This window comes from Giraffa tippelskirchi, chromosome 8, assembly GCF_054371585.1.
Source record: "Giraffa tippelskirchi isolate mGirTip1 chromosome 8, T2T-mGirTip1v1.2.pri, whole genome shotgun sequence".
In the NCBI taxonomy this organism is placed as follows: domain Eukaryota; kingdom Metazoa; phylum Chordata; class Mammalia; order Artiodactyla; family Giraffidae; genus Giraffa; species Giraffa tippelskirchi.
The window spans coordinates 50832345-50858646 of NC_137282.1; the positions used below are offsets into that span (position 1 = coordinate 50832345).

The following is a 26302-nucleotide window of genomic DNA, read 5'->3' on the forward strand; positions in this document are numbered from 1 at the left end:
AACATAAATTTTAAAGTTGCACACAAGAATGTCTCCAACATCTCTGGCCAATTCCATGTGCTGCCTTAGTCTTTCTCACGCATTCCTTTCCCAGGATGGGCTCTGGGGCACACATGCTATGGGAGACTGTGGGACAAAATGAACCGGACCAGTGGTAAGGGGCTCACAGCCAAGAGCCAGATGGCTGCTCTGCGTCCCCACTCTGCCACCGACAGCATAAGGGCCTTGGAGCAAATTACAAACCCACTTTGTGCCTCAGCTTCCCCATCTATAAAATGGGAATAATATCGGGACTTGCTGCTTCGGGTTGTGGGGAAGATGAATGAAGAACTAGGTGGGTAGTGCTCGGTACAGTGTCTGGTCCACAGTAACTGCTCAGAAAGTCCTGTCACGACTAGTCGTATGTGACAGCAGAGATGAGAAGTAAAAATGTGTATGTTAGGGAAAGTAACCACACACATTACCGTTTAAAAAATTGCGCTGGTTTTCTAAAATCTGGTTGATTTCATGGATCCACGTCTGCCGGACACTTGGACTGGATGAATGCAGGACGAAGGTCTCCACCATGTCACCCGTCCGCGATGTCAGAGCGAACTTACAGGGATCATTTTCCACGTTTTCCTCCAGGCAAAGGCAGCTCACCTTAAAAAAAAAAAGCATTATTCACAATGGCCAAAAGGCAGAAGCAAACCAAGTGTCCATCAACAGATGGATGAATAATCAAACGCAGTCTGTATACACAGTGGACTATTATACAGCCCTGAAAAAGGAAGGACATTCTGTCACAGGCTACACCATAGGTGAGCCTGGAGGCCACTGAGCTACATGAAATGAGCCAGTGGGAGAAAGTCCAGCACTGGGATGATTCCCCTTGGATAAGGCGCTTAAGAATATTGTTTAATGAGGATGGAGTCCTACTTTTATAAGATGAAGAGAGTTCTGGAGATGGATGGTGGTGATGGTTGCATGACAAGTGTGAATGGGCTGGACACTGACCAACAGTTAAGATGGTACATTTTATGTGTCGGGAAGGTCCCCTGGAGAAGGGAATGGCTACCCACTCCAGTATTCTTGCCTGGAGAATTTCATGGACAGAAGGAGCCTGCTGGGCTATAGTCCATGGGGTTGCAAAGACTTGGACATGACTGAGCAACTAACATTTTACTACGAAACAAACAAATAAAAAACTGAAGCACAAAGCGCAAGTGCGCAAAGTGCAAAGTAAAGTTCATCTTGGGTCAAAATTAAAACCACCACTCTTTGGTTGAGCTGCCATTTTTACTAGCTCCAAAATCATTATCTCGAAGCTTTTTAATGATTCTTTTAACTCAGGTATATGGGGATCACCAGGAATTTAATGAATAGCTTAAAACAATTAACTAGAAATGTTAATCTGCTGGGACCTCAGGTCTCCTCTATCTCACTCTTGGTTTGTACCTTTTGCAGGACTCAGGGCCATTTGCAGTCTTTGAAGGAAATGGCAACCCACTCCAGTATTCTTGCCTGGAGAATCCCATGGACGGAGGAGCCTGGTAGGCTACAGTCCACGGGGTCGCAAAGAGTCGGACATGACTGAGCGACTTCCCTTTCCCTTTTCTGTCAGAAAGCAAGCCACCCCTGGGGCAAAGACCGCCTGCCCTGTCCAGCCCTGCAGCCAGCCCCCTGCCTGGTTCTGAGTGCAGAGAAGATCCTTGCTGAATGGAGAAGAGAAAAAGGGAAGCTATCCTCTCCAAATCTATGCCTCTGAACTTGAATTCTTCACATGGTCCTAGAGAAGGTGGAGCAGAAAAAACTAACAAAGGCGAGGTCTTCTCATGGTGGTAAAAGTGAATGCTGTACCCATACATTCCCCCATCAGCCACTGGGGAACTCAGTAGAGGATGCAGTGAATTTAAAGGGTCTGAAATGTATTAGAAAATTCTCTAAATATTTAATCAACTAAAGAGCAGGATTTGTTGCTATTCAGTCTCTAAGTCGTGTATGACTCTTTGAGACCCCATGGACAGCAGCCCACACCAGGCTTCCCTGTCCTTCACCATCTCCTGGAGTTTGCTCAAACTCCTGTCCACTGAGCTGGTGATGCCATCCAACCACCTCATCCTCTATTGACCCCTTCTCCTGCCTTCAATCTTTCCCAGCATCTTTTCCAATGAGTCAGCTCTTCATATCAAAGTATTGGAGCTTCAGCTTCAGTCCTTCCAATGAATAATCAGGGTTGATTTCCTTTAGGATGGACTGGTTGGATCTCTTTGCAGTCCACGGGACTCTCAAGAGTCTTCTCCAACACCACAGTTCAAAAGCATCAATCCTTTGGCACTCAGCTTTCTTTATGGTCCAACTGTCACATCCATACATGACTGGAAAAACCATAGTTTTGACTCTACGAACCTTAGTCGGCAAAATAATGTCTCTGCTTTTTAATACGCTGTTTAGGTTTGTCGCAGCTTTTCTTCCAAGGAGCAGGCAAGATCAGGATACATCATCATTAAAAAGGACACATTTTTTTCAGCATACCGGGTACATGCATTAGCATGTGAGAAAACAGGCAAATACGAGTTACCTTGATACTATTCTTGAACAGGAATCCTGGCATGGAGAAGCCCTTTTTTTTATCCAGCGGCTCGCTGAAAATGACGATCTGCTCGAAGAGGAACACCCGCCTCTCTTTGCAGCGAGGCAACAGCCCCGTGTCCTGGTCTGTGACCAAGAACGTGTCCTGCAGGAGCAGCTTGCCCTGGGCCACGATCTTACCCTGGAACGTGGAGAAGGGTGCAGAGGAACAGGAGAAGAAAACATTGCATTCAAAGTTAAGACACAGGAACTTTTGTTTTCTTTAGTTTTCCTCCCACAGAATGATGTATTTTTCCGGTATTAATTTATGGAGCGTAGACATTTCTTTTAGTATAATGAGGTCTTAGCTCTGAACAGAAAAATCATCTAAATAAAATTCTTGCCAGCTCTTGTGTAAACCACTGGCCTCAGTTACAGTCAGAGACTGAAAGTGGATGGAAGAGTGCTTGTCAAGGGGGGCAGTCCACAGCCGGGCGCCACCAGCACCCTGGGTGGGACCTGCTCACAAATGCACAGGAGCCTGCCAGGAGAGCCCGTCTGTGTTTTTTTTTTTTTGAGAACTCCAGCACCAGCATGTTAAACTAAATCCACACCTCTAGCAAATCAGTAGGCAAGAAAAATAAAAACTCCTGTCTCCTTATTCAATAGTCAAACTGGAAAAAAAAAAAAAAAAGGATTCTGGGCTCTGGATATCCTCAGGATGCTAGTAGGTAGTATGTAATCTGAGTGGTCTGGCAACTCACAGAGAAGTCTGTGACTAACGCGGAGCCCAGGGACCTGGAGTCAGGCTCCTGGGGCTGGCAGATGACAGATGCACAGGCCCCTGCTTCCCACTGCACGTTGTGGCGGGGAAGGAGGCTCGTCCCTCCGCAACAGAGGGCCCTGGAGACAGAGTCGAGTCCTGCCTGCTCCCACCACCAGGCACTGGGCTTTGAGCAGAGGAAGGTCCCCCCCAAAAGCAAATCAGATGCACCCAGAGAAGTTGAAACACAGTATCACTCAGGTTGAGGGACAGCGAGAGAAGACAGCAAACTAAGCAGAAAGGATCGGCTTTCTGCAGGTGGAGGTCAAGCATCCCAGACAGAGCAGCAAGTTTAAAGAGGAGCCACATTACGTCGAAGCCTTGCAGCCGCCCGACGTTCATCATGTCGTTGCAGCGCTTCGGGACGACGCACATGACCTCCACGGCTCTCTGTGGGGCGGGCGGAGGCGAGGAGCAGAGTGAACCTTCAGTCCCCGGGGCCAGGCTGGAGCGCTAACCCTCCAGTCCGCCCCCACCCCTCCCATTCAGTTCCTCCCCTGCCCGCCCGCTAGTGGAGAGAGGGCATGCCCAGGGCTCGGGAGACACCCCCCCGCCCCAGGGACAGGCTGCTTCCGAGACGCATCCAGAGGGGTGTCAGTACCTCTAGTTCTGATGTATCCAGGCTGGCCTTTTTGGAATACTTGAGGAAGTCCTGTAGGAGGAAAACGGGCAGAAGGGCATGACAAGGGTGATGGTCACACAGCAGTACCCCTTTCTGATCAGCCATGATGCCAGCCACTGGGCCAGTCTTGTTTTTCTCTCCCAGTAACACTAAGATAAGGTAAGATATCCCCAGGCGGACTTCAAGCCACAGGAGGGCAAAGTCAGACCCAACTTATCTAAGCAGGCCGTGGGTCCTGTTTTCACCCCAAGACAGGCGCTCATCTCTCTTAACCTCCAGGTTGTGAGTTTTATGTGTGAAGGGATCTCGCCACCTCCAACAGTCACTGTACCGCGGAAAATGGCTTGACTTTGCCTTCAGGGGTGCTGAGGAATTTGAATCACTCAAAGGCAGTTGCTGAGCCCACAGAGAGGAACTGGCAGGGACTAAACGTTTAATCTGAAGCCCAAAGGAGACAGAAAACCTGTAAGGTGGGTTAGAAAGTATTCAAGATCTGTGGTGGGGAGAAAAAGCTCACTTTCACAGATGTTTTGCTTCAGAACCTTATGTAAATGAAAAATTGAGAAAACAGTATAAGGGGTCACCTTAAGTTTTAAAAAACTTACTTGGAAATAATGGAAATCAGAAACAAGACTGCATCATATTTTTTTTTTTAACATTAAAGATGCTCATCACCTGCCCAGCCCTCTGGTCCCCTCATGAATCTCGTGCTCCTGCCGAGTGGGCTTGGGCCCTGGCAGAGCCTCACCTTCAGCAGCAACTGGTACTTTGTGATCCTCTGCACTGGTTTGATCAGCAAGTCCGTGAGCTGCAGCCTGTGGCCCAGGCGCTGCTTTAAGTCCTGGGGTTTCGGAGGAGGAAGAAAAGGATCTTGAGTGTTGTCTTTTATTCAGTTAGTTATTCTTTTTGACATAACATTTTATTGTCCATCTAGAATGAAAACCTGTTCTGTTTTACAAAACTGAAAAACATGCTTAATGGTCTAGACATTTGAAGAGACTAGCAAGTACAGAAGGTTTAATGTGATTCATAAGATGTGCTTACTGTTAATCATTTGAAATTTAAACTTAACAATTATTGTAGCTTATTCTGCCCCCCCCCCATATGATATCACTTATATTCAGATTCCCATATGGAATCTGAAATATGATACAAATGAACTTATTTACAAGACGGAAACAGACTAGTCATAGAAGACAAATCCATGATTACCAAAGGGAAAGGGGGTGGGGGAATGGATAGATTCGGAGCCTGCGACCAGCAGAGACACACCACTATATACAAAATACACAATAGGGCAGCTCTGCATAGCACAGGGAACCACACTCAATATCCAGCAATAAATCACAATGGAAAAGAATATATGTACATATACAGGTATGTATATATGTATAACTGAATCACCCCCACTATATACCAGAAACCAATACAACACTTCGAATCAACTATACTGACTGCTGTCTTTTAAAAGGCAATTTTCAGTCCCTGTAACTCAGAAACGTTAACCACACGGTAGTGGAGACGATGAGAAGAGAGGCCACACCGCACACAACCTGCCAGCGCTGTCCCACCGCGCAGAACGCTCGCGTTTGAGCTTTCTGAGCTGGGTTTCAAAGCGGTCTTCTATGCTCGCCTGAAAAGGCCTTTTTTTCAACTGCTTCCTTTTATTCATACAAATGTTTTATTTCTAGGCTAAAAGTTTAGATCGTGAATTATCCTGAATGTGAAAATGAGCCTTAGGTTGAAACTGATTTTAAAAACCTCTGATTTCTCTTTTTTAAGGTGGGGTGTGCTGGGGTGTCCTTGCCGCTCAGGCTTTCTCTGGCTCTGGTGAGCGGGCACTACTCTCCAGCTGCAGTGCATGGATGTCTTGCTGCGGAGCAGGGATCGAGGTGCCTGGGCTTCAGTAGCTGAGGCTCCCGGGCTCCAGAGCCCAGGCCCAACAGCTGTGGCTCCCTGGTTTAGCTGCTCCTCGGCATGTGGGATCTTCCTGGGCCAGGGATTGAACTGGTGTCTCCTGTGCTGGCAGGCGGATTCTTCACCACTGAGCCACTAGGGAAGCCCCAAACTCGATTTTAGCCGTGACCCCAGTGCTTTGAATGCTAAGGGATGTGATCACAGCTTGAATTTATACTCCCTTCTCTGGTTTACAGGAAAGAAATACAAGTTCAGGACTCTCATAATAATCTCGTGGGAAACGAATTTTTGGAAATCAACTGTAACCAACAATGCAGAACTGCTTTGTAACTCAGTCAGTCTTACCTCAAAAAAGGTGTCAATGTATTCTGAGACAATGTGTTCAGACTTTGGTTTATTCTGACAATAAACTATGTACATGTGCAACCTTCTCTCCTGGGAAAGGAAGACAAACAGATGGGTTAGAACACAGGCAGCACGTGCACAGTGTCAGCGCATTCGGAAAGGAACTTTGCTCTCAAGAAAGCCGCATGGTTAGGCTCTTGGGAGCACATTCCAGGTTCCTGATGCTGGCTCCAAAAACAGCCCTTCTTTTTCTTTCCCTCAGATATATCAAACCCCACACTTTACCTGGGAAAATAACAGGGGCGGTGAAAGCACGCAGTTCTTAGTATTAAACCAAGAATCGCTTCCCTCCCTTCAAACCCTGCCAGTGGCTCCGGGAAGCCTGGCTTTTTAAAAATTTTTTACGAGGTTAGAAAAAGCTCTTTAGTTTTAAATACTGAAGGCAGTCTTAAATACTGAGCCATTATTTCCTGCACTGACCCTACACCCCTGGGGTCCCGGAGGCTTCCTGGGGACCCAACAGATCAAACTATTTTCAAATAGTACTAAGTTGTCACCTGTCCTTTTCATGTGCTACCATCTGCAGTGATGTGCAAAACCAGTGGTGGGAGAAACTGCTGGCATTTTAGCAAATATCGCTCACCACTACACATGCCAGCTTCAGCTAAGACTGTCCTTGATGAAGTGATAAAAATTCATTTTATTAAGACTCAACCACAGGCTATATACCTTTCTACCCTTCCTGTGATAAGACCGGGATCCAGGTGACATGGCTGCCTCCTGTGAGAGCAGGCGCAGCAGCGCCCTCGTGTGGCTGAGCCATGAGCTGCACTATAGCTGCTTGTTTTTCCTTAAAAGCCTCAAGGACTGTAATTATCTATGCGTGGGTATCTGCTAGACCCTTTCCTGAACATAGATAAAACAAGCCTGTTGTTTCAAGGCAAACAACCTTAAATATCTATTAATAATGAAAATTTAAGCTTTCAAGCAAAAAATTAACATTTTGGAGAACGTGGATCTGCCACCTTGAACTTGACCATGAAAACGAAAATTAAAGTCACTCCGTCGTGTCTGACTCTTTGTGACCCAAGGGACTATATAGTCCATGGAATTCTCCAGGCCAGAATACTGGAATGCGTAGCCTTTCCCTTCTCCAGGGGATGTTCCCAACCCAGGGATCGAACCCAGGTCTCCCGCATTGTAGGCCGATTCTTTACCAGCTGAGCTACCAGAACTTGACAATACTTAGAAGATTTTTGTGAAGAGATGGGTGGTGATATGAACAAGTCTGATTTTTTTTCTTTTTTTTTGGCGGCGGGGATACTGTTTATTGAAATAATTCACCATCTGGAAGATCTGTCTCAATCAGTGGGTCAGGATTTTTCAAAAGACCAGTGAAGGATGTCAGGAAGCTGGTTCAGGAGAGAAAGTGTCTTTAACAGCAAGATGGCTCTATGGCTTTCAGGGCAACGGAAGTGAGAAGGTCACCAATGGGTTTTCAGATTCCATGTTACAACTAACCTTTAAGAAATTCTCACTTGAGTTTTGGTGCAGTATCTAAGAAAACTGTCTATAAATTGTCTGAAAAGGCTATTAAAATACTCATTCCTTTCTAACCAAATATCTGTGTGAAGATAGATTTTTTTTTCCCATTAATTTTAACTAAAAAACATATCACAGTAGGTTCGATATAGAAACAAGAGGTAAACATGCATCTACCTTCTATTAAGCTGGACGTTAAGAAGATGTGCAAAAATACAAAAGCTCTGGTCTAATTTTTTGAAAATACAGTAATTTTTCCTAAAAACCAAACCAAACAAAAAAACCCCCCTTTATTCTTAATGTGCTTATTTAATTAATTTGTTTGTTTGTCTTATTGCCACAGCATGCAGCATGTGGGATCTTAGTTAACCAACTAGGGATGGAACCCACACCCCCTGCAGTGGAAGCACGCAGTCTTAACTGCTGGACTGCCAGCAGGTTCCAACATGCTTACTTTAGATTACAAATATTTGGTTACTACATTAAACCTGTTGCACATCTAGGTACATCACTATCTGCACCAGACACTTCTTTGCCCAAAGATGTTTCCAAATGTTCCTGATGCTGGTCTGGCTCTGGTCCCCTTTGGACCATCTTGGCCTGTTTGTGAGCTAAACAGCCAACTCGGGCCAGGTGACTGGGAAAGCAGACCATTCGCATGTAGAACAGCAGTGGGGGATTTGAATTCCAACCAGCTGACACCGTACGGTTTCATTTTATTCTTAATATAAGCATCTCTGTAAGCTGCAAGTGAGTATTCCTTTAATCTGACAAGCCAATTACTAAATATGACAATACAGAAGAAAATATAAACAATGCTTCTGTACTTACATGTTTAACAAAAAGGGATCCTAGTTTTTCCGGATCTTCAAGGCACTTTTCCAACTCTCCTAAAAAAAAGCTGCAACGAAAGGAGAAATATTAGAACCATCTCTGATCTGCCCTTCTAATTTTAGGCTGAGGTTTAAATTTTCAAAATAGTCTGTTTTGACATCAGCAATCTGGAAGTGTAAAGTATATGTTTAGCCAATGCAACTGCACACTGAAAACATTTTGTTAGGACAGAAAGCAGAAAGAGATACAACTTAAAACAGTTTAAAAAGGTTAAGTCAGAGCAAAGCACTCCTTGACTGGCAACCTTCCCTTCCTCTGGATAACCCATATTTCTGTTTCATTTTTTAAAATGACTCAAATAATAAAATCTCATTTGAACATGGGGTATAAAAAATGCTTCAAAGCAGTTGGTCATTTTTCTTTATCTTGGTCTGCATACCTGTGAATTTCATATTCTTTCCATGGTCATTTTTAAGAGGCTCAAATCTGAATGTAATCTGTGACAGCTTTAACGTTTTCTTTAATAAATAAAGTTTTCTCAAATATTATCAAAATCAACTTCTAGGTTGCAAATATTAGGTTCCATTAAGATAAAATTGGGGCTTCCCAGGTGGTGCAGTGATAAAGAATCTGCCTGCCAATGCAGGAGACACAAGAGATGAAGGCTTGACTGCTGGGTCGGGAAGATCCCCTGGACAAGAAAGTGGCAACCCACTCCAGTACTCTTGCCTGGGAAATTCCAAGGACAAAGAAGCCTGCCAGGGTACAGTCTATGGGGTCACAAAAGAGTCGGGACATGACTGGGCACACAGCATACACCCAAGATCAAAAGTAGGTATAACCACAGAAACAAAACAAAACAGATGACTGCTCTTCACTTTGTCTGGACTAGAGTTGTTGGTGAGATGTATGCCCACTTTAGCTATCACTTCCATATGCTGATATCTGTATCTTGGATTTTACTGACCTGCAAGCCAGCACACCAATGAATGCCATGTTGAACTGTCTTGCACTTGAGGACACAGTATCCTCTGGTTCTGCACATACCATGCAGACACCGTATCTCCAGGGGTGATTTCTCTGTCTGATCATCCCAGCAGCTTGGTGCTGTTTCCCCTTTTCTGTCATAGCTTAAGAACCTGCCTTGGGACCAGATTAGATGACAGCACCAAATATCCCTTTAAAAAATTGGTTTCACTACAGATCAGGACAGGTGTGGCAAGGTACTGGAATCAAATTTGATTTTCATGGGCAATCATGTCTACTTTCCTCATGAATGCTGACTGGGAAAATAACTCTTTGATAGTAATTTGTATTTATTACAGAGATGGCTGCAATTTTAACTACAGACACTCATCAAGGCTCACTCTATGCAGGTGTTGTTCTAAGTGCTTTACGTGTGTGTATTAACTCGGTCACTCCATAAAAATCCCACGAGGAGGCTAACACAGTGACCCAAATGAAGGATGGAGGCAGACAGCTCAGGGTCAGGACAAGACTATGAACCCAGATGGTCAGACTTGGTACCCAGGCCTCCAGCCCCACCTTCCCCCACGCCCTGGGCCCCTGGATGGACCAGCATGAGGAAGGTAAGGGACTTCCTCGTGCCATGAAACGCAACCAGAAAATTCAGCAAAGCAGTATTTCCTCTGCACAAGCTGCCTGCATGAGGCAATACAGGTAGTGAAATGAAATGAATCAACAAATATCCTTTCCCACTCGCCCAACAGGACTGTGATGCAGTTTGGCGGGTGATGACACACTGCCCAGGGTCGAGCACGGTGTGTATTTTACGTACTCTCTGTGCCAGTCGTAAATCTGATGGATGTTGCCAAACACAATCTTGTCTTTGCCTTTCATGTCATCAGGAACACCATCTTCTTTCATAAGTGCCATGTAGCCCTAAAAGTAAATATTTAAAGATAAGATTATTTCATTGAACATGTTTGAATCAAGTAATGGTTTACCGACTGAGAGTCACAGAGGACAAAACAGACATATGCACTGTCTTGTAAACCAATTGTTTATGTAAGAACAAAAACCTTTTGAGAACTATGTCCTTAACTGGCCCGTGAAAATATAGTCACATTCATTGCCATGACTTTCTCTCCCTGAACTGTTTAGCATTCAAAGATCAAAACTCTTCTGAGGAACTGGAAAGTTTAAATAAGTAAATGATTTCATAAAACAAATCATCTTGTCAGCTTGTAAATATTAAATATCTGGCATGAAGCATATTTCCTCTGTTCTCAGTACTGATCTGATATAAACAGATTTTCTTTTCTTTTTGGATTATCTACATAATTTGTTAATAAGGATTTAATAATGTACTTTCCACAAATTGATTTCTAACACCAGCTGGTTAACTATGTTGCTAAAATGTGGTTTAAAACTTCTATATAACTCGGATGGGATTCAGCCTATACAAGAAGCTCTGAAGTTATTGTTAGTTAACGATGACAGATATGTCATGCATGTTTAATCTTTTATGTTATACAATTAACTGTAATAGCTATTACTTTTCATGAAATGTCCATCCAAAAAGTACTGCCTTGTACATATTTGCAAAGCTGAAAGAATAAATGATAAAGTTTCATTTTACAAAAATAGCTTTTTGACGAGTTGAGTTTACTAATATGATGATGCCCTGAAGTTAATGCAGGGACAAGGCCAGAGATGACCCTTGATTTCAGATGAAAGGCAGCGGCTTTGCTATGGTTACAAATTGCAGAGCAACGTCTGGTCAGTGAAACTGGTGACATATTCGTTCTGTGATAACTACAAGCAAATGGCCTGGGGTGGCAGCTCCAAACCCAGGGGGGATTCAGGACGTAACTGAATCCTGAGCTGGTCACATTGACTTTTCAACCAAAGATGTCCTCATTTCAGTGGTGATGCCCACACTCTTATAAAATAATCAAAGGCCAGATTTCCATACCAGAAATTCATTTTTTGGAGATAACATTTACAGACTTAAACTATATAAAAAAAGACTCTGTCAAGAGAGAAGTCTTTAAAAGTTATTAAGATATTTGGCTAAATTTTATTTTTCAGAAATATTTTGTTAGTTGTTTTACTGTGTTTTGTTTTAGTCAAAAATGTTTTCAAGGCTTTTGGGAAGCTATCAGCATTCAACTGTCCAGGTGAACACCCTTCTGACAAGCCTCAGAGCTGATGCAGGTTACTCATCTCTGAGAATACACACCTCTACCACACAGCCAAGGTCCCGCACATAGTCACGCTCTGTCTCCACTAATTCTTGTAAAACGTAGCTGAAAAAAGGGAGGGAAAAAACAGTGTTTACAATCCACAATCTAAGGAATTTTCTGATGAAACTCTTTCACACTTTTTCTTTCATCAGGTCAGATTCCGCAGGGGCTGTGAAGTAAGCTTACAACCTTGCACTTTGGGTTCCCAGCCACTTACAAGTCCACGTGGGTGACCCACAGGAACTGCGGGGGTCACAGAAGACCTCACGTTCAGGGTGCATTCCTGCCACCAGACTCTGACCGTGTGGACAATGACTAAGACAAGCTAAGACACAACTCTGCTATAAAGCCAAGACATTAAAGGAAGCCGGTCTTCTGCTTCTTTGTGTTTTAATGCTTGAGTCATTTTAAGCTTTTCTGGATATACAAAAGAAATTTAACTCAGATGTTTAAAGCCTTGGGTCTGAACACATCATTCAGAAATGTTCCTTTCAGTAAGGATCAGTAACCGTTTAACGCCACTCAGATAACTGAAGACAATCACTCGATTAAGTTACAGCAAACCACTTCAATTGACCTGAAAAAGTTCACTGGCTGATTGGTTTGTTTGTTCATTCAACCAGCACCTCCTATGCACCTGAAGTCACTCTAGATGCTGGGATACAGCATCAATCAAACCAAGTCTCTCTGCTCATGCAGCGGGTAAACTGTTCCCTCTTCTCCAAATATAATTTTAAACCTTTTGTAATATTTTCCAGGACTTTTTAAACTGAAACTGAAAAACTCTACCATGAAGGTATGTTTCACGTTTCTGGGACTGCATTTAATTCTATGTTGCCTTCTTTTTTCTTTACTACTGTGTATATAATGGGGCTTCCCAGGTGGTGCAGTCATAAGGAATCCGCCTGCCAATGTAGGAGACACAAAAGCAGCTCAATCCCTGGGTCAGAAGATCCCCGGGAGGAGGAAAAGGCAATCCACTTCAGTGTTCCTGCCTGGGAAATCCCCCAGACAGAGGAGCCTGGCGGGCTACCGTCTACGAGGTTGCAGAGTCGGACACGACCAAGTGACAGAGCACATGCATGAATATAATAGAAAATGCAGCAGTTTCTCAGCAGACGTGACAGAAGAGACTCTCGCATCACTCTTATTTCCAAATAAAGTACAATACAGAAATAAAAGAACGAAAGTTGCAGCTATGCCTCACTGCGCCCTGAGGTTCTGAACACTTTGCAAACACATGTCCAGATGGCCCAAGTGGTAAAGAACCCGCCTGCCAAACACAGAAGCCTCGCAAGAGGCGTGGGTTCGATCCCTGGGTCAGGCAGATCCCCTGGAGGAGGGCATGACAACCTACTCCAGTATTTGTGCCTGGAGAATCCCATGGGCAGAGGAGCCTGGTGGGCTACAGTCCACGGGGTCGCAAAGAGTTGGATACAACTGAAGCGACTTGGCTCGGCACGCTCGTGTAATTGCTCAGCGAAGAGACCCTGGGTCTCCCCCCGTGACTCAGAGAGGAAGCCTGGCCACAGCTCTGAAGATGGCAGAGCCAGCAGGGGAGTCCCCGAGCACTGACAACTAGAACACTGGGGTCTTACTGGCGTCTCTTTAAAGAGCTGGACTTCCTCTCTTCCATCTCATCGATGGGCGAGGAGGAGGACAGCAGGGAGTTGTCTGAAGGGTTGAAAGAGGGGCTGCTGCTGTCCCCCTGGTCCACGAGGAGTGAGCTGGGACGATCCTCCAGAGCCTGGAAGAAATCAGAGCAACAGTCATGCCTCCCGCCTACACAGCCCATGAGGCTGAAATTAGGACCAGGACGTCTCCCGCGTCAGAACAACACAGCAGGCCTGGCCTGTGACACTGCAGACCCTATGGGTGTGAAATCACGAGAGTGTTTAACCACAAAAGCCCCAGCATTCATGTCAAGACTGAGTAAGAGGGAAGTCAGAATGCAAACTGCAGTGAATTTATGTCCATTAATATATTCTGTTCGTGGTTACCAAATAATTAGAAACAAAACATTTGGTTCACATCACAGACTGCACCCATTTCAAATTTGGCCGTTTTCTGTTCAGTTACATTCCTGCCACATGAGAGCACGCCCATTTCTGAAGCGGGTGCAGTCACTCCGTTTGGGCTAGCAGACCCCGACACACTGCCCACACTCCTTGTTGGTGACTATGCAGCAGCATCAGCAAACCTGTATTTTAAACAATTTGTTTCTTGACTATCCGTGAAGCTTTGACTCAATGCACATAAATCACGCAGCTAAAATTAATCTCCGTTTCTGTGACCCTCACAATTTCTTTCTTCTATAGGAAGTGGTTGCCACGCTGGCCTCAATTACTTGTCCACAACTCTCTCCCTCACTTGATTTTAGTTCCTGCAGGTGAGTGTTTTCATTGTTAGATCCACTTGAGAACCTTGAATAAATCCCTGAAAAGACTACTGATGACTTTTTCCCCTGGGTTAGTGTCACCAGGGTCAGCAACTGATTACTTTCTCATTGGTATGTATTAATTTTCTTTCTTAATCAGAATTCACAAAGTTTCTAGGCACATAGGTGACAGTTCTTTTTTTTAAACAGAAATATACATGATTTACTATGTTGTTAGTTTCAGGTATCCAGAAAAGTGATTCTGTTATATATATATATATGTTTTACATATACACATATATGTAAGAATCTCAAAAAGGATATATCATTTTTCAGATTATTTTCCACTGTAGGTTATTACAAGATACTGAATATAATTTCTTGTGCTATACAATAGGTCCTTGTTGTTCACCTATTTCATATACAGTAGCGTGTATCTGTTAATCCCAAACTCCTAATTTATCCCTCTCTCATCTTCCCCCTTTGGTAATTATAAATTTGTTTTCCATGCCTGTGAGTCTCTTTGTTTTGTAAATAAGTTCATTTGTATCAGGTTCCACATACAAGTGCTATCATATGATATTTGTTTCTCTGACTCACTTCACTCTGTATGACAATCTCTAGGTCCATCTGTGTTGCTGCAAGTAGCATGATTTCATTCTTTTTCAATGGCTGAGTAATAGTGTATCGTGTGTGTGTGGGTATGCATAACCATCTGTCAGTGGACATTTGGGTGCTTCTATGTCTTGGCTGTTGTAAACAGTGTTGCTATGAACATTAGAGGGCATGATTCTTTTCGAATTAAGAGCTTTCATCTTTTCTGGATACATGCCCAGGAGCTGGACTGCTGGATCATATGGTAGCTCTATTTTTAGTTTTTTAAAAAACCTCCATACTGTTCTCCATAGTGGCTGTACCAAATTACATTCCCACCAATAGTGTAGGAAGGTTCCCTTTTCTCCACACCCTCTCCAGCGTTCAGTATATTTGTTGACTTTTCGATGATGGTCATTCTGAATGGTGTGAGGTGACACCTCAGTGTAGTTTTGATTTTCACTTGTCTAATGATTAGCGATGCTGAGCATCTTTTCATGTGCCCATGGCCCATCTGTATGTCTTCTTTGGAGAAATGTCTGTCTAGGTCTTCTACTCATTTTTTGATTGGGTTATTTTTTTGATATTGAGCTGAATGAGCTGTTTGTATATTTTGGAGATTAATCCCTTGTCAGTTCGTTCTTTTGAAACTCCCAGAGCGACACAGCTGGACATACAGGTGATCAAGAGGTATTTAAGCTACGTAACTGGGGAAAACGTGATTCACTTCTCTTCAAACAAAAAGCCCGATACAAACTACAAGAACACTTAATATTTCCTACCAAATTAAAACCTCTAATACTTGTCCTGTTTCCCTGTAAGAGTGACAGGCTGAAGCTGGTGTCATCACTAAGCCCAGCTTTGAGGACACCAAGTCTGTTCCTGCAATCTTGTTCATCAAACCCATGGAGCTGTGCAAACACACCAACTCCTGCTCTCAGTGAATGAAAAGACAGTTAAGGAACAGGGCTCGGTGAAAAAACAGCATTCTTAAGTAAAAAGCTCTTGACCTCGACTGGAAGCGCGTGTGCAGGTCCCGGAGGCCGATCTCGGACAGGAGGTTGGAGGACGCGGGGAGGGAGGAGCAGTGTGGTCTGCTGCCCAGATGTGCGAGGAATCAGCTGAAGGTCGATATATTTAATGACGGTCACCTCAATGGTGAGAAGAGACAGGAAAGGTTGCCTAGGGCCCTTCACAGAGAAGAGGGGTGAGGAGGCCCTGGACTTCATGGATGCCCGTGAGGGCCCCTCTGGACCTGGCAGCCGCATCCATGGAGTGTGCGTCTACGCCCCAGAGGTCGCGGTCACATTTGTGTGGTCCACTCCCAGCTGCCCAGCGGTTCCTTCCGGCAACCGTGCTCGAGTAAGACGGCACGAGTGCTGTCCCAGAACTGAAATCTGCTTTGGATGAATTGCTGTGAAGGCCTCTGGGTTCGGTGGGTTTTTGTGGGTAGGTTCTTATCAACTTTCCTTATTCCTTAAATGAAAACAGAGTATCTATGTAGACCTAATTCTTCAGAGGGATTCCCGGGTGCCTCAGCAGTAAATAACCTGCCCACCTAATGCAGGAGATGCAAGAGACACAGGTGTGATCCCTGAGTCGGGGAGATCCCCTGGAGAAGGAAATGGCAACCCACTCCAGTATTCCTGCCTGGAGAATCCCATGGACGGGGGGGCCTGGCGGTCCATGAGGTCACAAAGAGTTGGACACGACTGAGCACAAACACACATGACTCAGTTCTGAGGTTAATTTTGGTAAATTATATTTTCTTAAGTAACTGCCCATTTCATCCTAGGTTTTCAAATTTACTTTCAAAGAGGTGAACGTTACCGTGTCATGATTATTTCAATTCTTGCTGATCTTTTCTTTATAGATTCTTATTTTGTGAGTCTGGGTTTTTTGTGTTTTTTTTTTTTTGTGAAGGTTACCTGAAGTCTGTATGCTTTGAAAAAACAAATCTTTGGTGTTATTTATTATTCCCTTTTTTTTTTTCCAGCTGATTAATTTCTGCTTTTATGTCTGTGAATTCAGTCTTTCTGCTTTTTTCCAAAAACAAATTGTGCTGTTCTTCTATTATCTTGAGTTAGATGTTTGTTTCACTTGTTCTCATTCTTTCTTGGGTTTCTTTTTATATTCATACCAATGAATAGAAGAGAGCCCCAAAGTCAGCTGCAGCCCCTGTGGCTGACGGCTGCTGTCGGCCCCCGCCCACGCTCAGGAAGCCCATGCTTCCCTGATCAGAAACGTGGAGGTGGAGAGAAAAGTGAATTTCAGGGGAGGGCTTGCAGGGTGAGGACAGCCAGCTCCTTGAATGCAGATGGCACAACGGCAGGACACCTTCTCCCATCACCTCCCCAGTCAACTGCACACATGGCTTTCAAGGGATAACAAGTCAGTGTTTCAATCTGATTACGATGTCACGATAGCCTAAGAGATCGCCCACAGGAAAACAAATGGGGGGTGACCAAGGAGCCATAGTACACATCAGCCGTGCAGGAGTAACTCAGAGTCATGGGGCGCAGACGGGGGGAAGGATGTTCAGATGATTCACTAGCAGTTTTATCGATAAAAACAGTTCTCATTTGAGGATTAGTCACAGGAAACCAAGGCAGAGCTGTTTCCCTTGAGCCAGAAAAGAGGGTGGAATCTAGATTACATTCCATGGAGAAGGAAGGAACAGCGAGTCCAGCATAAAAAGCATAAATGTGGTTCTCCAATGCGCAGGGAAGGCACAAGTTGAGTGCTCGGGTGGCTGGAGCTTATCAAACAGCGCTGGGTTTACAAACCCCACCTTCCAGCTGAGAGGCCGAAGCAGACAGTAGGAGAATCTGAACCTACATCTCTGATTCCAAACCCATGCCCCTTCCACCCTGCCAACAGCTTTATGCCCATTCACTTCAGAAGAGTTGTGAGTAGAAATAACTCAGTTTCAACGGATAGAGTTTAATTCTTAAAAACTAAAAAGGGGGAATAAACCACGAAGAGCTGAGAGGCACGCGTAGAACTTCTCTTCATCTGAATTTATGACATGTGAATCTCAACCCACTCACAATGGAATCCCTTCAAACAGTTGCAAAACAATGACTAGCAGGTTGACCGAGTGCTGTCTCGTAACATTCCTTGGGAGAACAATTTCAATTATTAGACAAGCATGACTTTAATGATCCTATAACTGATGTGTATAAATGGCTGTTTCTAAAATGTTTAAGGATGTCTGAAAATTCAATTCAGTATTATTTGAGCATCTTTTTAGACCACTGATCAATTTGTTTCTCAAAGAGACAGCCAGGATGTGGTTAAGCTCCATTCATACTGACATGATCCCAAATTTCTGACCAAGTGGAGTTAAGTTCTTGACTTATCTACTAAGGCCTTGCAGCCTTTCTGTTTAATGTCCTGTCTAACCTCAAAGCCCACCACCACCCAGCTAGGGGTGGGGGCCAATACCCGTCAGTCTGGATTCCAGATGTAATTCCCATTTGACTGATTCAACCAGCCTCATCAGCAGCTGCTTAAGGATGGGTGGGAGAAGAAACTGGAGTTTATATATATATATATATATATATATATATATATATATATATATATACACACACATATATATATACATGTACGTACACAGTACCTAGTTAGTACTGGCTTTGGAAGATAAATTGCCAACTTTAAAGAAGTACGGTTAGCCCGTGAACAATGCAGGGGTTCGGATGTTGGCCCTCTGTGTACATGGTCCCTCAAGTACCTGTGGTTCCATGTCTACAGATTAACCTACTGCACACTATGCTGTACTCTAGTATTCACTGTTGAAGAAAATCTGTAAGTGGATCCGTGAAATCCAAACTTGGGCTATTTAAGGGTCAACTGTACTTTTTTTAACTAGCAATTCCAGTGCTAAAAATTTACCCTGTAAGTATATTTACATGTAATTATAATCACACATGTAATTATCACAAATATTTATGCAGAAATAAACACTGCAGTCCATGGGGTTGCAAAGAGTTGGACACGACTGTGTGACTGAACAATTTACAGAAATAAAAATTGAAAATGATATATATATATGTAAAATGAATTTATTTAAATAAATTATAATAGACCTCTGTCCTTTATCAGCTGGCCAACTTTTTACACACCCTGTGTGCCTCGGTTTTCTCATCTGTAAAATGAGAATATGGTAGTGTGTGGCCCCCTCATAGGGCTGTCGAGGGGGGTACACACAGAGAAAACATTGGGAGGGAAGCGTATCAAACTGTTCCACAGTGGTTACTCTGGAGAATGGAGTGTGGGAGAGGCTGCCGGCTTTTATTTTAGGAGTTTTAAAATTGTGACTTTTAAAATTTAACTTATATGCAGAGTACATCATGAGAAACGCTGGGCTGGAAGAAACACAAGCTGGAATCAAGATTGCCGGGAGAAATATCAATAACCTCAGATATGCGGATGACACCACCCTTATGGCAGAAAGTGAAGAAGAACTAAAGAGCCTCTTGATGAAGGTGAAAGAGGAGAGTGAAAAAGTTGGCTTAAAGCTCAACGTTCAGAAAACTAAGATCATGGCATCTGGTCCCATCACTTCATGGGAAATAGATGGGGAAACAGTAGAAACAGTGTCAGACTTTATTTTTTGGGGCTCCAGAATCACTGCTGATGGTGACTGCAGCCATGAAATTAAAAGACGCTTACTCCTTGGAAGGAAGGTTATGGCCAACCTAGATAGCATATTTAAAAGCAGAGACATTACTTTGCCAACAAAAGTCCGTCTAGTCAAGGCTATGGTTTTTCCAGTGGTCATGTATGGATGTGAGTGTTGGACGGTGAAGAAAGCTGAGCGCCGAAGAATTGATGCTTTTGAACTGTGGTGTTGGAGAAGACTCTTGAGAGTCCCTTGGACTGCAAGGAGATCCAATCAATCCATCCTAAAAGAGATCAATCCTGGGTGTTCATTGGAGGGTCTGATGTTGAAGCTGAAACTCCAATACTTTGGCCACCTCATGTGAAGGGTTGACTCACTGGAAAAGACCCTAATGCTGGGTAGGATTGGGGGTGGGAGGAGAAGGGGATGACAGAGGATGAGATGGTTGGATGGCATCACCGACTCGATGGACATGGGTTTGGGTAGACTCCGGGAGTTGGTGATGGACAGGGAGGCCTGGCGTGCTGCAATTCATGGGGTCGCAAAGAGTCGGACACGACTGAGCGACTGAACTGAAGGTAGTAGGTCTACTAGTCTAAAAAGCTGTTACCATTACTGGTTTCTCTATTTCACAGGAAAACTTAAGAAACAGAAATTTACTGATTTGAATCAGTCAGAAACAATGCATACCTAACTTCAAAGAATCAACATCTGCTTTGGGGCTTTTATTAAATGAAGCCATGCTGACCCAGTGGAAACATGAGGTCACTAAGAGAATAAAGCCCTGACACAGCAAAGCAAACCCTTCTCCCTCATACACTGCAGACCCAAGTGAATGATCTCAGAGACAGCGAGAGACTCCCAGTGGCACCTGTGATACCAACGACCCATCAGAACGGAACTGACCACACTGGCTCTGACGATGCCAGTGCTGCAGACCATGTGGGTGCAGGAAGGGCTGACCATGGCTCCTGGGAGGGCCCTCGAAGCCCCTGGAACGTCCTGCCTGATGAAGTCTGTCTACCTGGGGGTCCTGGCCTCAGGCAGATGGTCTGTACTCACTGTGTGCCTTTTGGTGGGGGCTTTGGGTTATATGCTATCCTGATCTCCAGAGGGGCAGGGGACGGGAGGTGAGCCATGTGAGGGGTCAACCTTGTGCATGTGATGGAGCCCAAATAAAAGCAGGTATCATCACACACCGTGTGATGCTGGGAGAGGCCAGCACTGGGCACGTGACTCCATGGGGAGAGGACAAGGGTGGCCTGAACGTGAGCTTCCAGGACCTGCCCCTGCACGTCTTCCCTGGCTGACCTTCATCTCCACCCTTTCACAGTAATGAACTGCAATCGTGGCTTCACTAAGTTCTGTGAGTCCTCAAGCCAATTACTGAACCTGAGGATCCGTCCTGCAGACTAGAGATGTACTGCGAGGTCAGCCCTCCCCACCCCCTCCCCCACTGCTCTATGAGCCGCTTCCAGCCCTGAGGCTTGAGCCCCTGGGAAACCTTACCATCTTGCTTTTCACGAGTTCCTCGATTGCACTGACAAGCTCGGCTGCGCTCGGCGTTTCGGAGCTGGTGGGGCGGACTAATAACCGAGAAGAGGCCTAGAGAGGAAGTTGAGAAAAAGAGAGGGGGGAGGGGGATGCCTCGTGTTAGTCATTGGACAGATGGAAAATTCTCCTGCAAGCTCAGCCTCTTCTTAAAAGTAATTCCAGACCAAAAGACCACGAGTTTGTCTTTGTTTGCATTTATTTAAAGCCATCTTTTAAAATTTACAATATTCTGACATGAAACACTAAATAAGACCTGTCTGGGATACATGTGGAGAGCAGACAAAGTCTGGTTTTCATCTGCAGCCACGTCCCATCAGAATGTTTCTCAAAGAGGTGACTGGGCATGGGGGAGGATTCTAACTTTTTTGCAACTGCTGGCTAGGCTACTGGCTAAGGAGGGAAAGGTGGAGATCAACACAAGAGTGACAGGCTTAAGGGCTAGTGAATGAATCCTTCAAAGAATCAGGAACCAAAAACAGGATACTAAAAATGGCTTTACTGCGTGGATGGGGTTCAAAGAAAGAAAGAAGGAAAGGAAAGGAGCCGGGAACACTGACCAGACAGGGAGGAGGGGGACAAGCTCACCATTTTCTGTGCCATCCATTTCCCCAATGATTAGTGCAGAGGACAGGAGCTCTGTGGCCTCACAAGCTATCGGATGCCATTTACGGCTAGAGTCGGGGTGTACAGGGTGGACAGGTAAGGGGTCTGGGGGAGGGGCTACTGAGCTCAAGTTTCAGTAATTAGCAAACACGCCGTGTTTGCAGATTACTCGCACCGTTAATTTACTGGAAACTAGAAGAGGGGTGTAATATGAACCTTGCTTCATATTAAGGACAGCAGAGATGCATGCGACACACGGCTAGCTGTCCTAATGATGCATGGCTCATGGCAGACACATACGGATCTATACGCTTACAAGGAGGCAGTTACAATGTGGATCCAGATATGCACTTGGCAAAACAAATGTTGGCTTGGTCTAATGAAATCTGGAAGATGAGGTGAAGAAAACAAGGAAAAAAAAATTCAAATGGAGAGGTAAGGAAACTGAGCCAGAACAGACACAGAACACAAGTCAACGTAATGCTGCAGTGAAAGTTTACAAAAAGAGAGAACAGAACAAAACAAAAGATTAGTCACAAGGCATATACTCTCTGGGAACATCACTATTGATTTTCGTAAAAGAAGAACTTCTATGGATAATACCCAGTGAGGTCATACAATAACCAGTAAGTGACTTCAGCAATCAGAAGAATATAGTGCCATCCACTCTTTAAATGGAGAAAAACACCCTCCTGGTTTGGTGAATAGGCCAGCCAGGCCTGGCACCTCACTGTTTGGCTAACCATCTAGATTTACACAATTTTAGTTTTCTGCCTTCAGAAAGGTGTGGCTTAGAATACTACAAAACCGCTGAGGAGCTGTCAGAGCCTGGCTGCCTGGTGGTGGGTTTGTTCTGGGCAGTGAGAGGTGAGCTTCTCTCATCTCAGGGCCCCCTGCCTCCCTGCAGCATGAGGTCTGCGCCTCGGATGACCCCTGTACTCCGGACTCAAAGCTAAGCTACCTTCTTCTGCCAAGACCCACTGTGCGCTGAGAGCCCGGGGCGGAGGAGGTGGCAGGGTTCTAAAGAGGAGGGGCCTGAGGTTAAGACTGACATGTGATCACCCTCGGCCTCACGGCCGTCAATCACTGAGCTGGGCGAAGCCTGGGTCAGCACCCGTGGGCCATCCAGGGAGCGGTGACCGTGTCAGCATGGAGGGGGAGTCAGGGAAGGAAAAAACTGAAGAAGGAGGAAGACTGATGAAAACGTCTGTTTTGTTCAGAAAACTTGGTTTCTGCCCACCCCCCCCCCAAAAAAAATATCACCAGTAATGACTTCATAGTGTGGTTTTCAACACCTGCCAGTTTGGAGAAGCAGGCTGGGCTGGAACAACAGAGGATGCTCAAGCCAGTTATCAGGTTTCCTTCTTGGTATTTTAGGGCTCTACCGCTGGGAGGCACAAAATAGTTTTAGATTCTGTAAGAACTCAGGAAAACCCAGAAAGCAAAAATTGAAGGTTTACTTGGCCCGAAGCCTCCACATACATCCAGAGAGGAGACTCGTGGCTTTGAACTGACTCCTGAGCTTTGACACACTCTGGTTTGATCCAGAGGTTGGCCATGTTGGAAAAGAGGAACTGGACAGCCATCCAGTCTCATCTGAAACCACACCTGCATGCAGAGACACCTGTCAGTACCAGGTGGGCTCATGTGGTTTGGGATGTAACCACGCATGCAGGCAGCACAGTGATTTCTCTGACTGTCCACTCAGGGACCCTGGTCAGGACAGTGAGAAAAATTAAATGACTTGAAAGGCCGTGATTAGGAAACATCCATTAAAAATGCACTGAAGGTACTTATGCAAGCCCACGTGTAGGGGAGACTGCGCGTGTTCCTACAGCCTAGTCTAAACGCACGGCCTATGTTATCTATGCTCTGGGGGTGAAGGCGGGCAGAATTCAGCCTGGAAAATCAGCATGTGTTGCAGACGTCTTTTCATAGCCTGGGTCGCTCTCTATGTCCCGCCCTGAGGCTAGGGCACAGGAGCAAACCGCCGGGCCCTCTCCTGGCTCGGAGCGGCCGTGGCCCCCTTACCTTGTCGTCCTGGGAGTCCGGCTGGAGCAGGCTGTGCTGCTGGATGGCCATGGGCGGCGGCAGGGGCACGGCGTCGGCCCCCTCCTCCCCTTCTTCCTCTCCGCAGCTCTGCATGCCCGAGGACGAGGACTTGGAGAGAGTGCCGCTGCTCAGGCCCTCATTCCGGCCCCTCTGAAACCAGAGCGACATTCGTCCGTGAGAACCTGGCCCTGAGTGTCAGCGTCCGGGCATAGAAACTGAGCCCTTGGGGGTTAACTGGAGATGGAAACTGAGAGCAGAAGCCAGGCACAAGCCCTCTCCAGCCCTGATGGGAACTCTGATTCCTGCAAGCGCGCCAGCTCCTCGCCAGCCAGCTGGACCAGGGAAGGGCCCGGGAGTGTCTGCTAAGGGACTGCCAACGTCAACCGTTAGGCTCTGAACACGTCTCATTTTCAAGAGGCCAATTTTAAACAAAGGTTCAAAAATGTGAACCATCATCCTCTGTTTTCTCTGGTCTCCTATTTCACTTTTTTGTTACTTTTTGCTCAAATAAAACTCACTGAAATCATGAGAGCATAAAGAAAAATACAGTTCAAGGTGTATTTTAAGAATGAAGTAGTTCATTCATCTTCCCCTAGTCTTACTTTTATAAAAAAACTTCAGTTTTTTACTTCTATTAGGAGGACCCAGTATATTAAACAGATAGATGAGGACATAAATGAATCATACGCTCCAGTGAAAATCCACGGCAAAAACAGGCCCAGGAAAAAAGCAGCAGAAACCACACATCTGCAAAATAAATTAAATGATTCCAATCTTGTCTTCCTCCCCCATTCTCTCTGTCTTTGTCTTTCTGAGTCCGTGGGGAACCGGGCAGATGGGGATCCTCATTAAAAACTCTGAGGGCCCCTCGGTAACACCACATTACTGAAGACCCATCTTGGGGATCATGAAAAAACTCCATTCCTTACAGTATAATTTTAAGGTCCCTCTCCTCCAAAGGAAATTAAACATAATTCCTGGCTGGCCTACATACATTTATCTTTGATGACATGGGAATAATCCAGTGTTTACTACTGGCTTAACAAAGTAATTGGATGTTTTCTACTCAGGACAAGAGGTCAGTATGAATATGCATATGGGGGCAGGTCTGGTAGTGGAAATACTGGAGGATGCAGGCATTCCCCAGGCCTTCCAAGTCTAAAGTTGGTGCTTTCCCTGCTGTGGCTATAGAGAAGGAAATGGCACCCATTGCAGTATTCTGGCCTGGAGAATTCCATGGACAAAGAGGCCTGGTGGGCTACAGTCCATGGGGTCGTGAAGAGTCAGACATGACTGAGCGACTATCTCTCACTCACTACATGGCTGAGTGCTAACCCAGAGACTGCTTAGATCGTCTGCATCCTGGGGGTGGGTGGGGGGGCACCCCTAGCTTTGCCTGTGATTGGGTGGGGGGCCGGGGCGGCAGGGCACCACTTCCTCCTGGAGCAGGCTGGGGGTGCCCCCATGCCTGGGAAGGGTGGCTTTCAGTCCTCTGATCCCTTGATCAGAGACCACACATGGGTCCCCAACTCCAGCACCCTGCTAAATGCATTTTGCGGGTCTCTGACGCCGGTCCTTTCCGAGAACACACAGAAAACCACCGGACAAGGGTTATTTGCTGGGCCCAGGGCTCGCAGGGGAGATGCCGCAGGTCCTGACCTCTTCCACGGTCTCGTCCTGCGGGGTGGCCGCGCTGTCGTCCGAGTCCTTCTGCGAGCCGGCGTCGGCGCTCTTGCGGACCTCGCGGCTCTTCTTGTGCTTGTGTGCCAGCTTCTTCACGTGCCCGTCCGCCTTGCCGCTGCTCAGCCGCCGCACCGGGCTCGTCAGCCACTTACGCAGCGTGTTGCCCGGGCGCTTGGGGCCCGGCGAGCTCTGCGCACCCACCATGTGGGGCTGGAGGGAGGCCACGGAGGCGGGCGGGCTGGCGTCGTTGCTGGAAACGGACAGCGAGTCTGCGGGTGAGAGAGAGAAGCCCGTGTGACTGGCGGCCTGGTAAAAAGAAGCCGCCTGCAGTGCGGGCGACCAGGGTTCGATCCCGGGGCTGGGAATATCCCCTGGAGATGGGAACCGGCTACCTACTCCAGTATTCTTGGGCTTCCCTGGTGGCTCAGCTGGTAAAGAAGCCACCTGCAATGCGGGAGATCTGGGTTGGATCACTGGGTTGGGAGGATCCCCTGGAGAAGGGAAAGGCTACCCACTCCAGTATTCAGGCCTGGAGAGTTCCACCAACTGCGTAGCCCATGGGGTGGCAAAGAGTCTGACACAACTGAGTGACTTTGACTTTTCACTTTCAAAGCCTCCAGATGTCCTGCTCGGTGCCACTGGGGCCACTGGCGTGGGCACTGCCCAGCTGAAAGCCAAGTTCAGTGGCCACCGGGAGCTGTGTCCCCTGGTTCTGCCCTGGGGATGGGGGTGTCGGAGGAGAGCCAACCCGCAGGCTTATCTATCAAATGGTTACCGAACTTGAATTTTGTCAGAAATTATTTTTCTCCAGGTGTACAGCCCACCCCCCCAAAAAAACCCCCGAGTCACTCATGCTGAAGACCAGCATCAGTGCTGCATAGACTCATAATGTCACTATCACTTAAAATATCAGACATCGGAGGACACACTGTTTGAATTATTTTCACCCATTTTCATAGACAAGAAC

General features: G+C 45.8%; 1 protein-coding gene across 1 annotated transcript in view; it reads right to left on the bottom strand.

Moving 5' to 3' along the window:
* Nucleotides 1-26302, bottom strand: part of TRIO (trio Rho guanine nucleotide exchange factor) — a 349468-nt gene that overhangs the window by 19612 nt on the left and 303554 nt on the right. The window contains exons 35-47 of the mRNA XM_081520842.1: nt 25312-25604; nt 23632-23802; nt 20953-21048; nt 13441-13589; nt 11839-11905; nt 10432-10535; nt 8631-8700; nt 6258-6347; nt 4744-4836; nt 3975-4025; nt 3686-3763; nt 2561-2752; nt 465-642 (exon numbers count right to left, since the gene is read on the bottom strand). Coding sequence (XP_081376968.1) covers nt 465-642; nt 2561-2752; nt 3686-3763; nt 3975-4025; nt 4744-4836; nt 6258-6347; nt 8631-8700; nt 10432-10535; nt 11839-11905; nt 13441-13589; nt 20953-21048; nt 23632-23802; nt 25312-25604 — 1632 coding nt within the window. The remainder of the gene's footprint in view (nt 1-464; nt 643-2560; nt 2753-3685; nt 3764-3974; nt 4026-4743; nt 4837-6257; nt 6348-8630; nt 8701-10431; nt 10536-11838; nt 11906-13440; nt 13590-20952; nt 21049-23631; nt 23803-25311; nt 25605-26302) is intronic.